The following is a 14,126-nucleotide window of genomic DNA, read 5'->3' on the forward strand; positions in this document are numbered from 1 at the left end:
ACGGGTCTGCAGTGGGAGACGGGTGCAGGGGCTCACCCTGCACCCCATGGAAGGGTCCTGGGGGCAGGGGCTCAACTAGGAGAGCAGGACACTGGTCACCCATGTTCGGGAACACAGGCTGAAGGGGAGGCACAGCCCAGCCCTCAGGGAGCCCCGACTGAAGGGGGAGACACAACCCAGCCCTCAGGGAGCCCTAGACTGAAGGGGGAGGCACAGCCCAGCCCTCAGGGAGCCCCGACTGAAGGGGGAGACACAACCCAGCCCTCAGGGAGCCCTAGACTGAAGGGGGAGACACAGCCCAGCCCTCAGGGAGCCCTAGACTGAAGGGGGAGGCACAGCCCAGCCCTCAGGGAGCCCCGACTGAAGGGGGAGGCACAGCTCAGCCCCCAGGGAGCCCTAGACTGAAGGGGGAGGCACAGCCCAGCCCTCAGGGAGCCCCGACTGAAGGGGGAGACACAACCCAGCCCTCAGGGAGCCCTAGACTGAAGGGGGAGACACAGCCCAGCCCTCAGGGAGCCCTAGACTGAAGGGGGAGACACAGCCCAGCCCTCAGATGGCCCTACACTGAAGGGGGAGGCACAGCCCAGCCCTCAGGGAGCCCTAGACTGAAGGGGGAGGCACAGTCCAGCCCTCGGGGAGCCCTAGACTGAAGGGGGAGACACAACCCAGCCCTCAGGGAGCCCTAGACTGAAGGGGGAGACACAGCCCAGCCCTCAGATGGCCCTAGACTGAAGAGGGAGACACAGCCCAGCCCTCGGGGAGCCCTAGACTGAAGGGGGAGGCACAACCCAGCCCTCAGGGAGCCCTAGACTGAAGGGGGAGGCACAGCCCAGCCCTCAGATGGACCTAGACTGAAGGGGGAGACACAACCCAGTCCTCAGATGGCCCTAGACTGAAGGGGGAGGCACAGCCCAGCCCTCAGGGAGCCCTAGACTGAAGGGGAGGCACAGCCCAGCCCTCAGATGGACCTAGACTGAAGGGGGAGACACAATCCAGTCCTCAGATGGCCCTAGACTGAAGGGGGAGACACAGCCCAGCCCTCAGGGAGCCCTAGACTGAAGGGGGAGGCACAGCCCAGCCCTCAGATGGTCCTAGACTGAAGGGGGAGACACAACCCAGTCCTCAGATGGCCCTAGACTGAAGGGGGAGGCACAGCCCAGCCCTCAGGGAGCCCTAGACTGAAGGGGGAGGCACAGCCCAGCCCTCGGGGAGCCCTAGACTGAAGGGGGAGACACAGCCCAGCCCTCAGATGGCCCTAGACTGAAGGGGGAGACACAGCCCAGCCCTCAGATGGCCCTAGACTGAAGGGGGAGGCACAGCCCAGCCCTCAGATGGCCCTAGACTGAAGGGGGAGGCACAGCCCAGCCCTCGGGGAGCCCTAGACTGAAGGGGGAGGCACAGCCCAGCCCTCGGGGAGCCCTAGACTGAAGGGGGAGACACAGCCCAGCCCTCAGATGGCCCTAGACTGAAGGGGGAGGCACAGCCCAGCCCTCAGATGGCCCTAGACTGAAGGGGGAGGCACAGCCCAGCCCTCGGGGAGCCCTAGACTGAAGGGGGAGGCACAGCCCAGCCCTCGGGGAGCCCTAGACTGAAGGGGGAGACACAACCCAGCCCTCAGATGGCCCTAGACTGAAGGGGGAGGCACAGCCCAGCCCTCGGGTAGCCCTAGACTGAAGGGGGAGGCACAGCCCAGCCCTCGGGTAGCCCTAGACTGAAGGGGGAGGCACAGCCCAGCCTTCAGGGAGCCCTAGACTGAAGGGGGAGGCATAGCCCAGCCCTCAGGGAATGGTAAACTCATGGGGTAGAGACAACCTTGTTTTGGGGATCCCTGCCTTAATGGGGTATGGCCGAGCCTTGGCCTCGGGCGGCTCCGGATACAGGGGGCCTCTGACAGCAGGGAGACACGGTCCAGCCATGCGGTGCCTTCGTATCACACAGGGTCTGAGAGGGGTGAAGTGTGGGCAGAGGTCACCCCTGCCCTGGACCCAGGCCCAACTCGGTCCCCTGTTTTGTCCTCTCCACCTCAGCCTGAACACCTCGGAAAGCCCAGACCTGGACGAGGACGAGGGTTTCGGTGACTGGTCCCAGAGGGCAGAGCTGCAGCGTCCCCCTCGGGCACACAGTCCAGAGGAGGAGCAGGAAGAGGACAGGCAAGTAGGGGTTAAAGCCGGGAGAAGGGCCTCCAGGCAGGGGCTCTGCAAGCCCCCCAACACATGCCTGAGCAATAGCCCTCTGCTCCCTTTCCCAGCCAACCCCCGAAAAGGCCCCATGACTGGGGGGGAAAGGGAGGAAGAGAACCAGACGGCAAGGCGGCGGCGAGGGCTGAGGGAGCGTGGTGAGGAAATCTCATTCCTGGGCTCCCCAGGGCCCTGGGCCCCGTCCAGACCAGCTGCGGCCGCGGTGTTGCCACATCAGCACACATCTGCAGCCCACTTACGTAATGGAGGCCCTGGCCCCCGCGCCGCCCCTTCCTCCCTCGGGGCTGGCTGGCCTCCATTCCCACGGAGGGGAGCAGGTATTTCCAGATGTGGGGCCCGCGCGTCGGCCTGGGGGACCAGCTTTCCAGATGTGCAGACGTGTTTGCCGGTCTGAACCGGGGCGGGCGGGGGCTGGGGGCTGCTCCCCCCCTGGAGCCTTGCCTGCCCCCCAAGTTCAAGGATCCAGGCTGCTCCCTGAGCTCTGCAGGCCACGCACAAAGCCCTCCCCCGTGCTCAGGGCCCCAGTTCTGCTTTGGTGCTCCAACTGGGGGTCTCCCTTTGCCTTGAGTGTGTCCAGACCCCCTCTCTCCCTGCTCTGGGCCACGTCCCGGCCCCTCCAAGCAGCCCTGACTGTGGCTGAGAACTGTCCTGTGGTTCAGCCAGCCAGCTCCAGCCCAGGAGCAAACCACAGCCATGAGCTGCTGCCTACTTGGGCCCTGGGACCGGCTTGGCCTCTGCCCCGGCCCCCAGCCCCAGGCCCCGTCTGCCTCCGCATACTGGTGCACACTCTGAGTTTCTGAAGTGGGGCTGGGGTCCATGCGGTGGCCAGGGCCCACTCCTTTCTCCCCAGCCAGCGGCAGCCACCATTCCCAGCAGCAGGGGGAGCTTTGGCTCTTCTGTTGAACCCCGGGCTCCCTCCCTGCACCCCCACACCTGCCTGGCCCTGTGCACCGCCGCCACACCACGACTGAATGGGCCTTCTGTGTGCCTGCCGCTGGCTGGACCCCGGCCCACCCTGGGTGGTGGGTCTGGGTCTTGGTTGGCACAGACACCAAGGGGCCTGAAATCATGGAAAATTCGAAAATTTCCCACCTTCTTCTCCAGGTTCAGTCCCGCTCAAGTGCAGAGCAGCCGGCTGGCCTCCCCCCAACCCCCCACGGACAGCTCAGTCAGCCCCTGTCAGGGGTGCACCCTAGCATGCCCTCGCCCCTCGCCAGCCGACCACCCCGGCCACCCACAGACCCACCTCACTCCCATGCAACAGCCTCTTTCTGAGCCCCACTCGCCAAACAGGGAGCAGGGCAGCCTTGGCCCCGGGACCAGCCAGCCTAGGCTCCAGGGTGGCAAGGACATGAGGCAGAGCCATCCAGAGAGTCTGGAGACCGGGTCCAGCCTCAGCGTGTGGGTGGCGCTCCGGGGGATGGGGCAGTGAGCACTGTTTCCCAAGGGCCCCACGGAGAGGGTCTGGCTCTTAGGTCCTTGCACCCACTTCCCCAAAGGGGCTGGTCTCGGGGTACCTCGGCACTCCAAAGTCTGACCCTCGCCACCTGACAGATGGGGAAGTTGAGCCTGGGACACGGGAAGGGACTTGAACCAAGCAACCAAACCACCCCTGGTCAGACGGTGTCCCCTTCCTCCCACAGGCCCTGTGGGACCCGGGATGGTGGCGAGCTGAGCCCAGCCGGAGTCTGCCTGGAGGGACTGCGTCTTCGCGCCGGCTCGGAGCCCTGGGAGGGGACAGGGCCAGAGCAGACACAGCCTGCCGGCCCAGAGGAGACCAGCCAGGGCAGCCCGGGCCCAGCAGAGGCTGAGGAGGCCGAGGAGCAGGTGGTGGTGGTATCCCTTAGGGTCTGCGCTGTGTCTGTTTCAGCTGCTCTCACCCGTGGGCCTCGTGGGACCAGCCCAGAGAGAGGCAGCAGTGTGTAGCCCCCACATTTTCAGGGGTGGTGGGGCTGGGTGACTGTACAGCACCAGAGCGTGTCGGGGCTGCGAAGGGCCCGAGGCCCAGGCAGGGGGGAGAGTTGCTCCATCAGGGCCCAGGTGGGGCAGGAGGGGTGCACAGGAGGTGGTTGTCTAGGTCCCTTACACTCGGATGTTTTGTTCCTAGCACCAGAAATGTCAGCAGCCCAGGACACCCAGCCCCCTGGTCGTGGAGGAAACAGCAGAACTGAGCTCACCTCCCCTGAGCCCCGGCACTAAAGTAGGTCAAGCTCCAAACCCTGCTGCCTTTTCCTCTCCCCTCTCCCAGCCAGGAAGCAGCCCGGGGCAGGCCCCCGACAGGGAGCCCTCCTGCCTGCTCTGCCACGGCCCTGTGCCCCCGCCCTGCCCCCACCCCTCCCACACCCGCATCCAGGGGAGCAACACTGGGGCAGGGGAGCAGTGTGGCCCTGGCTCAGCTTTGAAGGCTCACATCGCTGCCTGCCCTGCACAGCTCGTCGACAGGACAGAGTCCCTGACCCGCTCCATCGAGAAGAGGTGAGTCTGGCTGCCTTCCTGGCCCCAAGGCTCTCCAGAGGGGTCAGGAGAGGAGCTGGAGATCTGGGGGCCCGAGAGCTCTCCTAGGGCAACCTAATGCCCCACCCTGCCTAGGACTGGGGGGGGGGGTAGGAGCCTACTGAGGGGGCATGGATATGACCCTTCTCCTACTCTCCAGTAACAGTGTGAAGAGGTCCCAGCCAGCCCTGCCCATCTCCAAGATTGATGATCGGCTGGAGCAGTACACCCAGGCCATTGAGGTGTGCTCAGGCCCTCCTTTTCATTCATTTCCCCATCCAACCAGTGCCCTCCATCCAACCAGTGCCCTCCATCCAACCAGTGCCCTCCATCCAACCAGTGCCCTCCATCCAACCAGTGCCCTCCATCCAACCAGTGCCCTCCAACCAACCAGTGCCCTCCATCCAACCAGTGCCCTCCATCCAACCAGTGCCCTCCATCCAACCAGTACCTTCCATCCAGCCAGTGCCCTCCATCCAACCAGTGCCCTCCATCCAACCAGTGCCCTCCAACCAACCAGTGCCCTCCATCCAACCAGTGCCCTCCATCCAACCAGTGCCCTCCATCCAACCAGTGCCCTCCATCCAACCAGTACCTTCCATCCAGCCAGTGCCCTCCATCCAACCAGTGCCCTCCATCCAACCAGTGCCCTCCATCCAACCAGTGCCCTCCATCCAACCAGTGCCCTCCATCCAACCAGTGCCCTCCATCCAACCAGTGTCCTCCATCCAACCAGTGCCCTCCATCCAACCAGTGCCCTCCATCCAACCAGTGCCCTCCATCCAACCAGTGTCCTCCATCCAACCTACTGCCCTCCATCCAGCACCCCGCCATCCAACCTACTGCCCTCCATCCACCCTACTGCCCTCCATCCAGCACCCCGCCATCCAACCTACTGCCCTCCATCCAACCTACTGCCCTCCATCCACCCTACTGCCCTCCATCCACCCTACTGCCCTCCATCCAACCTACTGCCCTCCATCCACCCTACTGCCGTCCATCCACCCTACTGCCCTCCATCCAACCTACTGCCCTCCATCCAACCTACTGCCCTCAATCCAACCTACTGCCCTCCATCCAGCACCCCGCCATCCAACCTACTGCCCTCCATCCACCCTACTGCCCTCCATCCAGCACCCCGCCATCCAACCTACTGCCCTCCATCCAACCTACTGCCCTCCATCCACCCTACTGCCCTCCATCCAACCTACTGCCCTCCATCCACCCTACTGCCGTCCATCCACCCTACTGCCCTCCATCCACCCTACTGCCCTCCATCCAGCACCCCGCCATCCAACCTACTGCCCTCCATCCACCCTACTGCCCTCCATCCACCCTACTGCCCTCCATCCAACCTACTGCCCTCCATCCACCCTACTGCCGTCCATCCACCCTACTGCCCTCCATCCAACCTACTGCCCTCCATCCAACCTACTGCCCTCAATCCAACCTACTGCCCTCCATCCAGCACCCCGCCATCCAACCTACTGCCCTCCATCCACCCTACTGCCCTCCATCCAGCACCCCGCCATCCAACCTACTGCCCTCCATCCAACCTACTGCCCTCCATCCACCCTACTGCCCTCCATCCACCCTACTGCCCTCCATCCAACCTACTGCTCTCCATCCAACCTACTGCCCTCCATCCACCCTACTGCCCTCCATCCAGCACCCCGCCATCCACCCTACTGCCGTCCATCCACCCTACTGCCCTCCATCCACCCTACTGCCCTCCATCCACCCTACTGCCCTCCATCCAACCTACTGCCCTCCATCCAGCACCCCACCATCCAACCAACAGCCCTCTATCTAACCAATACTCCTCCATCCAGTCAACACCCTTCCAAACACCAATACCCTTCCATTCATCCCATGCTCTCGCAGCCCCGTGCCATGAGCAGCATGAGGACGGCCCACACCTGTCTCATGTCCCACCCCACCCCCTGTGCTCTACAGGACAAGGAGAGCTTCCCAAGTATACCCAGAGTGCCTTGCTCCCGCCCTGCGTTGGGAAAACACTGTTGGGGAAATGTGGATACAGAGGATGTCTCTGGTCCCTGGAGGGTCTCACATGGCCTTTCAGACGGGCCTCGGGTGGCTCCCCACTAACGTAGTCCTGGGATCTGTCTCCTCTGCAGAGTGCTGTTCGGACCCCCAAGTTAACTCGTCAGCCCTCCATCGAGCTGCCGAGCATGGCCGTGGCGAGCACCAAGAGCCGGTGGGAGACAGGGGAGGTGCAGGCTCAGTCTGCTGCCAAGGGCCCTTCCTGCAAGGTAGGCGAGGCCAGTGTGCGACCATCCAAGCTCCACTGTGGGCAGAGAGTACGGGACGTCTTGGGGGGCGGGGCTCACCAGGCTGGCCCTGAGTGTGGAAGGCCATGTGCCCTTCTCTGCCTCTCCCTGCGCTCTCGTACGAGGAAGCAGGTAGGCAGGCCCTGGCCCCCAGTAAGGCCAGGCAGGAGAGAAGGGCCCAGGGCTTCGAGTCCCCCAGTTAGCCGTCCGCCACGGTCACGGGTCCCTCCCGCCCCCAGGATATTGTAGCTGGAGACATGAGCAAGAAAAGCCTGTGGGAGCAGAAAGGAGGATCCAAGACGTCGTCGACAATTAAGGTAGCGTCTAAATGTACTGGATGCGGGGAGAGCGGGTCAGCGGGTCCTGCGCGTAAGAGCAAAGAGGGACCCTTCTCAGTGCATCTGAGAGGGCTTCCTGGAGGCGGCAGCATCGCCCTTCTGCCTTGCTCACCTTTGTTCTTGGTCTCCTTCCCCAACAGAGCACCCCATCTGGAAAGAGGTACAAATTCGTGGCCACGGGACATGGGAAGTACGAGAAGGTGCTGATGGACGAGGACTAGGCACCCTAACCCTTCCCTCTCGGTGAGTCCAGGGCTGCAGCAGGAGCAGGTTGCGCTGTGTGTGAAATGAGCTGTTCTGGAAACATGGCGGTGTGCACAGGGCCTGCTTGTCTGCGTTGCGGGCTGCAGAGGGGCCTGTGAGGGCCGAGTGCCCAGCCTCAGAGCTGGCCGGAGCCCAGATTGGTCTCCCGCCCCTATCTTACATCCACCCCATTCCTTCCATGGCTTCGGCCCTGCTCACGCACCCTCCGAGAGGGGAGTTCACACCTCCCTCCTGGGGAGAGGCCACAGCGTCCCAACTGGGCCCTGGGCAGATGAAGTTGCCCGGGCCACCGCAGGGCTGCTGTTGGAGGAAGTTGATGGGGTGACGGGACAGAGCCCTGGGAGCTCAGGTCCCACTCGGTGGTGGGCTGAGGGTCTGAAAGGGGCCAGGACCCTCCTGTCTTGCCTCCTGTCCCAGTGGGGACCTCTCTGGTTTCCACCTCCCTTCCGATCAGCTTGTACAGTCAGAAAGGTGACCCACTGCCATGGAGTGACACACTTTTATTAGTGGCTGGGGCCCCAGGATCATTCACAGCCCCCATTATGTCCTGGGGTGAGTGGACAGCCAGTCCCTACCGACTCTGCTCCCCTCCTGAGTCCAGCTCGGGGCCTGTGGCTGGAGGCCTCCCCGAGGACCGCTGCAGCCCAGGCCTGTCCGCCTCGGAGTGGGCCGGCGAGCGTGCAGGGGCCTCCCTCCCACCCAGCGGGCACTGTGTCCGGTCAGTCTGTCCTCCCTGAGCCGCCTGCCCCCAGCTTTGCCCACCCTCTGGCCCTCGTGCTCCTGTGTCCCAGACCTGTCCCTCCTGAAGCCCGGCCACCCCCAGGCTCCCTCCATGCCCAGCTGGCCCTCCCCAGGTCCGGTGGCCCAGCTACCCTCCATTGGCTGTGTCTCCCTCTGTCCACCCCGCAGTCCTAGGCCCTGGAGCCGCCCCGGCTGGCCATTCACCGGAGCCTCCAGCCAGCCGCTGTGCGGTTGAAGTTCTTAGGCTGGGGGTTCAGCTCCAGGACTGAGTGAATTGTGGGGGGCTGGGTGGCCACCTCCTGCAGCTTCCGGGCGTTGAAGCGGGGTCGGCACAAAAAGGGCAGGCGGCCGAGGCCGGCCAGGGTGCTGGTGCCATCCCTGGGCCCTGCTGGGCGACTGTGGGACTCGGCCACCGACATGCGGTATAGGACTGCATCCCACAGCTTGGAGCCCCGGGAGGCGGGGGGCCGGGGGGCCGGGTCGGCGGGGGGCCGGGGGGCCGGGTCGGCGGGGGCTGTCATCTCCTGCTCCGTTCGCTCGGTGTTCTGCTCCAGCCTCAGGAACGGGGCCTCTTCTGCCTCCTGCATCAGCTGCTTCTTGAGGCGTGTCCACCCGCTAAGCCGGGGCTTGGGCGAAACTTTGGGGACAGGGCAAGGGTGGGAGTCTGACGGCAAGGAGGGGGACAAGGCCCCTCGGAGGCTGGGGACCTGCTCAGCCTCTGTGGCAGGGCCCGCGGTGGGGGTGTCCTCCAGGTGCTCAGCGTTGGGAGCTGCGGGGGCTGGCCTGTCAGGCGGGGGCCCTGGCGAGCGGCAGGTAGGGGCTATGGGCACCACGACCCGGGTGCTGGCCTCTCTGGGCCCCGAGGCCTGGAAGCCGGGGAGTGGCCTAGGCACAGGGGGCGCCTGCGGCCAGGGCCTGGCGGCCTGGGCACCCGGAGGCAGCGGGCGGATGTGGGCCACTGGGATCAGGGGCTGGGCTCCAGGGGCGCAAGGGGCTGGGGCTGGGTCCTGGCCCCCAGAGCCCCCGTCTGGGGCTGTCTGGGGAGGCTCAGGGGTCCCCGCCCCTGGCGAGGGCTCCAGTTGGATGTGCACCTGGCTGATGTGGGTGCCCTGCGCCGGGGGCGCTGAGACGTGGGAGAAACCACTGAGAGACCAGGGGGGCTCTGGGGCCGGGGCTGTGAGTGGGGGCTCCGAGGCCGTGACGTGAGTGGTCAGGCTCTTGTGCTGGACGAAGCTGAGGGAGAACGTGGACCTCTGCAGGGGGGACGTCACGCGGCGGATGACTGGGACGCGGGGGGCGGGGGACAGGGGGGCTACCGTGCGAGGGGCCTCGGCTGGGCACGGCACTGTGGTTTCTTGGTCATGGCTGGCCTCGCTCACGGGGGACAGGGAGGAGCGGAAGGCCACGGGGGGAGCCAGGGGCCCGCCCCCCCCCACCTTTTTCCGGGCTGCCTTTCTCAGAAGTTTCTGAAGACGCAGGTTGTCCTTGCCCGGCTTCGGGAACAGGGGCGGCGGGGGTGCGGGGGGCCCCTGCGGGCTCAGGCCAGCTGCTCCCGGGGGCACTGAGGCAGCCGAGATGAGCATCGTGCACTCTGGGATGGAGAGGGTCAGCTGTCAGCCAGCCCACGCCATCCCCGGTCCCCTCGCGGGGGGCGCACTGCCCCCCGTTGCTTGGGAGGACCCACAGCCCAGAGGAGTTGCTGCCCGACCCTCAGTGCCCTGCTTCCTGAGCACTGGGCACCTGCCAGGTGTGTTCCAGGCAGGTCTGTCGCATCAGCAACTCCGTGTGGGCGGCGCCACGGTTCCCCGGGTTAGAAATGAGCCCACGGAGGCCTGAGTGGCTGTGGGTGATGAACGAGGGCTGGAGCGCAGCTGGGGCCGGGGACCCGCGGGCCAGCTCCAGGCGGGGGCACGTGCTGGGCCACGAGCCCGCGAGGGCAGGAAGAGCGCCCGCCCGCAAACGCGTGAGGGGCGCCGTGCCGTCGCCGGCCTGACCACAGGCGCGTCCGCTGCGAGCCAGCGGTGAGGGTGGCGGCCAGGGGCTCCCAGCGCCGAGGCTGCATCATCAGAGGTCGATTGGCCTGGAGGTGGGAGCAATTTTCGCTGAGCTACGCTAAAAGGCTCTTCCCGCAGACCTCCTGGCTGGGGTGGTCCTGGCCAAGCCGCCCGCCCGCCCTGGTTTCTGGGCGCCACGTGCTTGCAAGGACGTTGACAAATGGTGTCTGGGCCGAGCCAGAGGCCGCTGGTGTGGGGGAGGAGGGAGGCTGGGGGCCGCCGGCTCTGGCAGGCAGGAACCGATAGGCCTGGGGAGGGGCCCTCGGGGTCTGCTCTGGGGCTCGATCTGGGCTGTCTGCCTCTGGGGGGCTGGGACCCCAGCAACCACAGGAACCCCAGATCCATGTCTGGGGGGCTGCCAGGCTAGTGAGCAAACAGGTGACGGGCAGCATTCCTCCGGCCTGGAGTCCCAAGCAAGGCCTGGGGCACCAGAGCTCAGCCTCAGGTAGCAGACTCCCAAGGTGGAGGGATTCAGAGGCTAGAGTGGGGGTTCTGCTCCTGGTGGTGAGAAGGGTGTGGGGGTAGGGCCAGGGGCTGAGAGGGGCCGGGCACCCTCGGGACTGCAGCCTAACGCCACCCCCCTGTGTTTCAGCTGTCCTGAGGCCGGGTGCAGGCTGGCGGCTACCTCCACACCCCCATCCATGCTCCCAGGGGAGTCCAGCCAGAGGCCCACCCCCAGCCCTGCCGAAGAAGCCGCTTCCCATTGCCTGCCTGGCTGCCCACACCCTCCAACACCTGCCCCTGCCGCTGCCTCTGTCCCTGGACCTCCGACCTCTCTCCCCTCTACTCCCTGGCCCACCAGCTCTGCCTCTCACAGCCCGGGCAGGAGAGGGATTCTCACTGGCGCTTGGTCAAGGGGACCGTCCCCCAGAGGCCAAGTGCTCACGAGCGAAGGGCAGCCTGTGCAGAGGGCACGCCCGCCAGGGCACATGCCAGCAAGAGCTACCGATGCCTGCGCTGGGTGCTCGGGCCTGTGTCCCTCCCACCTCCTGCTTGCTGCCCCTTCATTTGTGCAATAAAGCTCTCTGTCCCCACGCGCCGCCCTCCACTGCTCACTAACGGGGCGGGGGTGACCAAGGAGCAGGCGGCCGGGTTGCAAAGGCTGTCCCCCGGCATGGTGGTGGGGCCCAGGCCTCTGGCCTCTGGCCTCTGGATTCAGACACCCTGTCCCGTCCCATGGCTTGTGGGCTTAGACTCGGGACCTGAGGCACACGTAACGGGTGGGGCTCATTTCTCCTCTTCCAGAATGTCTGCGATGTTCCTCCCTTCACTGGCCTGATGCACCCCTCACAGCCCCTGAAACAGTGTGCACCCCTGGTGTGTGCACCCTTCAGGGCAAACCTGCCTTGGGGTCATCCTCCATCCCAGGAGTTGGTTCGGTGGATGGACAGATGTCTGAATGATGGAGGATGGAGGATGGATGGATGGATGGATGGATGGAGAGATGGGTGGATGGATGATGGATGGATGAATAAATGGATGGACAGAGAGATGGGTGGATGGATGGATGGAGAGATGGGTGAGTGGGTGGATGGATGGGTGGGTAGGTGGATGGATGGGTGGACAGACATGAGGGTGGGTGGATGGATGGGTGGGTGGATGGATGGATGGACAGACATGTGGGTGGGTGGGTAGATAGATGGATGGATGGATGGATGGATGGTTGGATGGACAGACATGTGGGTGGGTGGGTAGATAGATGGATGGATGGATGGATGGGTGGGTGGGTGGGTGGGTGGATGGATGGATGGACAGACATGTGGGTGGGTGGGTGGATGGATGGATGGGTGGATGGAAAGACATGCGGGAAATGGAGGCCTCCATTTTCTGAAGACTTCATGGTCAAATTCTGCCAAACCCAAAAGACAGAATCAACATGACAGCTTAGAAGTCATAGCAGCTTCTCACTCTGGCCCACCTGTGAGGAGTGTCCGGGGGACACGGTGCCCTCTCCTTCCTGCAGCTGGGGCAGCACAAGGGCCACAGCTGGGCAGTGAGCTGGGACCAGAGTGGACAACCCAACGGGAGAGGGGTGGATGGGGGTGGTGCCGGGGGAGCAACCTGCCACGCCGCCCTCACCCTCCGCAGCCCCCCGGGATGGTCAGCCCCTGGCTCAGGCCCTGACTGCCGCCGACGCCCACTGCTGCAGTGACTTGGGCCCTGAGGGTCAGCGCCTGTCCGCCACAGAGGCCAAGAGGCTCCGAGGGACCACTGCCCAATGGGTACTGGCCGAGGATGCCGGCACTGCCCCCACCATCCATTCTCCCACCTGCGCAGCCTCACCCAGCACCCCTGCTCCCGGCTCCGGTACCCAGCCCCACCCCAGGAGGAAGAGGAGGCCTGAGCTCCGGTTGCCAGAACCCCCCGGGTGCGGGGCGGAAGCGTGGTGCTGGGCGAGCCCCGTGCCAGCAGCTTGTACCTGGGCCTAGCAGACAGCAGCCCAGGCTGGCACCAGGCGGACACCCAGGTCAGTTCAGGGCCCTCAGGCGATGTTCAGGCTCCCTTGGTCCCCACCAACCCAACCGCACACACTGGAAGCCAGGTCAAGATCGGGGGACCCCTGCCCTCCCCACATCCTAGGGGTCATCTCAAGGACAGCCGGAACTGAGACACCCAGGGGCCGCCCCTCCCTGACTCCACGCAGCCTCGCCAACTTCTGAAGCCCACCCCGCACCGTCCCGGGCCGAGGCCCTGCAGCCAGTTCTCGAACTCTTCCTGGAGTAGAGACCAGGCCCCCACCGACCCCCGCCTCCAGGGCCCCTCCAGCCCCAGCCGAGCCCTGCCCGGCCCCCTCCTCCCACCGCAGCCTGGCCACCCAGTGGACTGGTGTGGATTACCTGCAGTGGCCCGCAGCGGCCGGCCGCCCGTCCGGCAATGCCCGCGGCCGTGGTCCTGCTGTCCCTCGGGCCTGGCGCCTGAGAGGGAGCGCACTGATACCCAAAATAAAGCCTGCCTTGTCCCGCTGACCTCAGCGCCACTCTGGCTCGCCCGCTCACGGGAGAACACCTGCCAGGGCCAAGCCGCAGAGTGGGTAGCCACCCTCCTCTGCTGGCCGAGCCGGGCCACTGCAGGTGCAGCCCAGGGGCACCCCGGCCCGCGTGGCTCCCGGGGGCACGGCCTCCACAGACGCTGTCACCATGTGTGTTAGCAGATGGCAGGAGCCAGCCCGAGGGGGCGGCACCCCCACATCTGGGGAGACGCAGGGCCCTCGGGTGAGCCCACTGGGCTTCTAGAAAGGGGGTCTGAAGTGGCCAAGGGACAGGCTTCGTGTGGCCCACCAATCCCTGCCCATCCAAGGACCTGGACAGGAGGAGGAGAAGGGCTCAGGCTGGAGGAATCCAGCACTCTGAGCAGGAGGGCAGCGCGTCCCCAGCCACTCCGGTCTCGGAGGCGCCCCACCGTGGCGCTCAGGCGAGAGGGGCCCCATCTGCCTCCCCTTGCTATGTGACCATGAGCAGGTCCCTGCCTGTCTAGGGTCCCTGGCCTTATCTCTACCTCGTGGGGACCGGCGAGGTGCAGGGAGAGCTCCCTCTGGACCCAGAGCGGGCACAGAGCAGGGTGGGCTGGGCATCAGAGGGCAGAGACCTCATCGGTGTCTCCAGGACACAGCCCTGGCCGGGGTGCCACCAGCCGTCGTCCTAAATCAGGTCACTCCGCCATCCATGTTTCGTCAACCCCCCCAGGGGGCCTGGAGGGAGGTACCAGGCTGGCTCAGTGCCTCGGTTTCCCTAATTCGGGAGCAGGGCC

The 14,126-nt window shown here is 65.5% G+C and overlaps 2 protein-coding genes across 3 annotated transcripts in view; one reads left to right on the forward strand and one right to left on the reverse strand.

Moving 5' to 3' along the window:
* The window catches only part of LSP1 (lymphocyte specific protein 1), a 34,537-nt gene extending 23,107 nt beyond the window's left edge, over positions 1 to 11,430 (forward strand). Inside the window, exons 3-11 of one of the 2 annotated variants that reach the window (XM_036259028.1) lie at positions 2,028 to 2,150; positions 3,842 to 4,025; positions 4,306 to 4,398; positions 4,630 to 4,673; positions 4,858 to 4,933; positions 6,830 to 6,964; positions 7,222 to 7,299; positions 7,461 to 7,563; positions 10,972 to 11,430. In XM_036259028.1, coding sequence (XP_036114921.1) covers positions 2,028 to 2,150; positions 3,842 to 4,025; positions 4,306 to 4,398; positions 4,630 to 4,673; positions 4,858 to 4,933; positions 6,830 to 6,964; positions 7,222 to 7,299; positions 7,461 to 7,541 — 814 coding nt within the window. In that variant the 3' untranslated portion in view covers positions 7,542 to 7,563; positions 10,972 to 11,430. Of the gene's footprint in view, positions 1 to 2,027; positions 2,151 to 3,841; positions 4,026 to 4,305; positions 4,399 to 4,629; positions 4,674 to 4,851; positions 4,934 to 6,829; positions 6,965 to 7,221; positions 7,300 to 7,460; positions 7,564 to 10,971 lie in introns of both variants that reach the window. The other variant, XM_036259027.1, reaches the window with a different exon arrangement.
* On the reverse strand, positions 8,526 to 9,908 carry LOC118628765 (proline-rich protein 33-like). Its single transcript, XM_036259690.1, has one exon. It carries the CDS (start codon positions 9,906 to 9,908, stop codon positions 8,526 to 8,528), a length of 1,383 nt encoding a protein of 460 aa, XP_036115583.1.
* Positions 11,431 to 14,126: the final 2,696 nt, after the last annotated feature.

Source organism: Molossus molossus, unplaced genomic scaffold, assembly GCF_014108415.1.
Source record: "Molossus molossus isolate mMolMol1 unplaced genomic scaffold, mMolMol1.p scaffold_m16_p_13, whole genome shotgun sequence".
Lineage (NCBI taxonomy): Eukaryota > Metazoa > Chordata > Mammalia > Chiroptera > Molossidae > Molossus > Molossus molossus.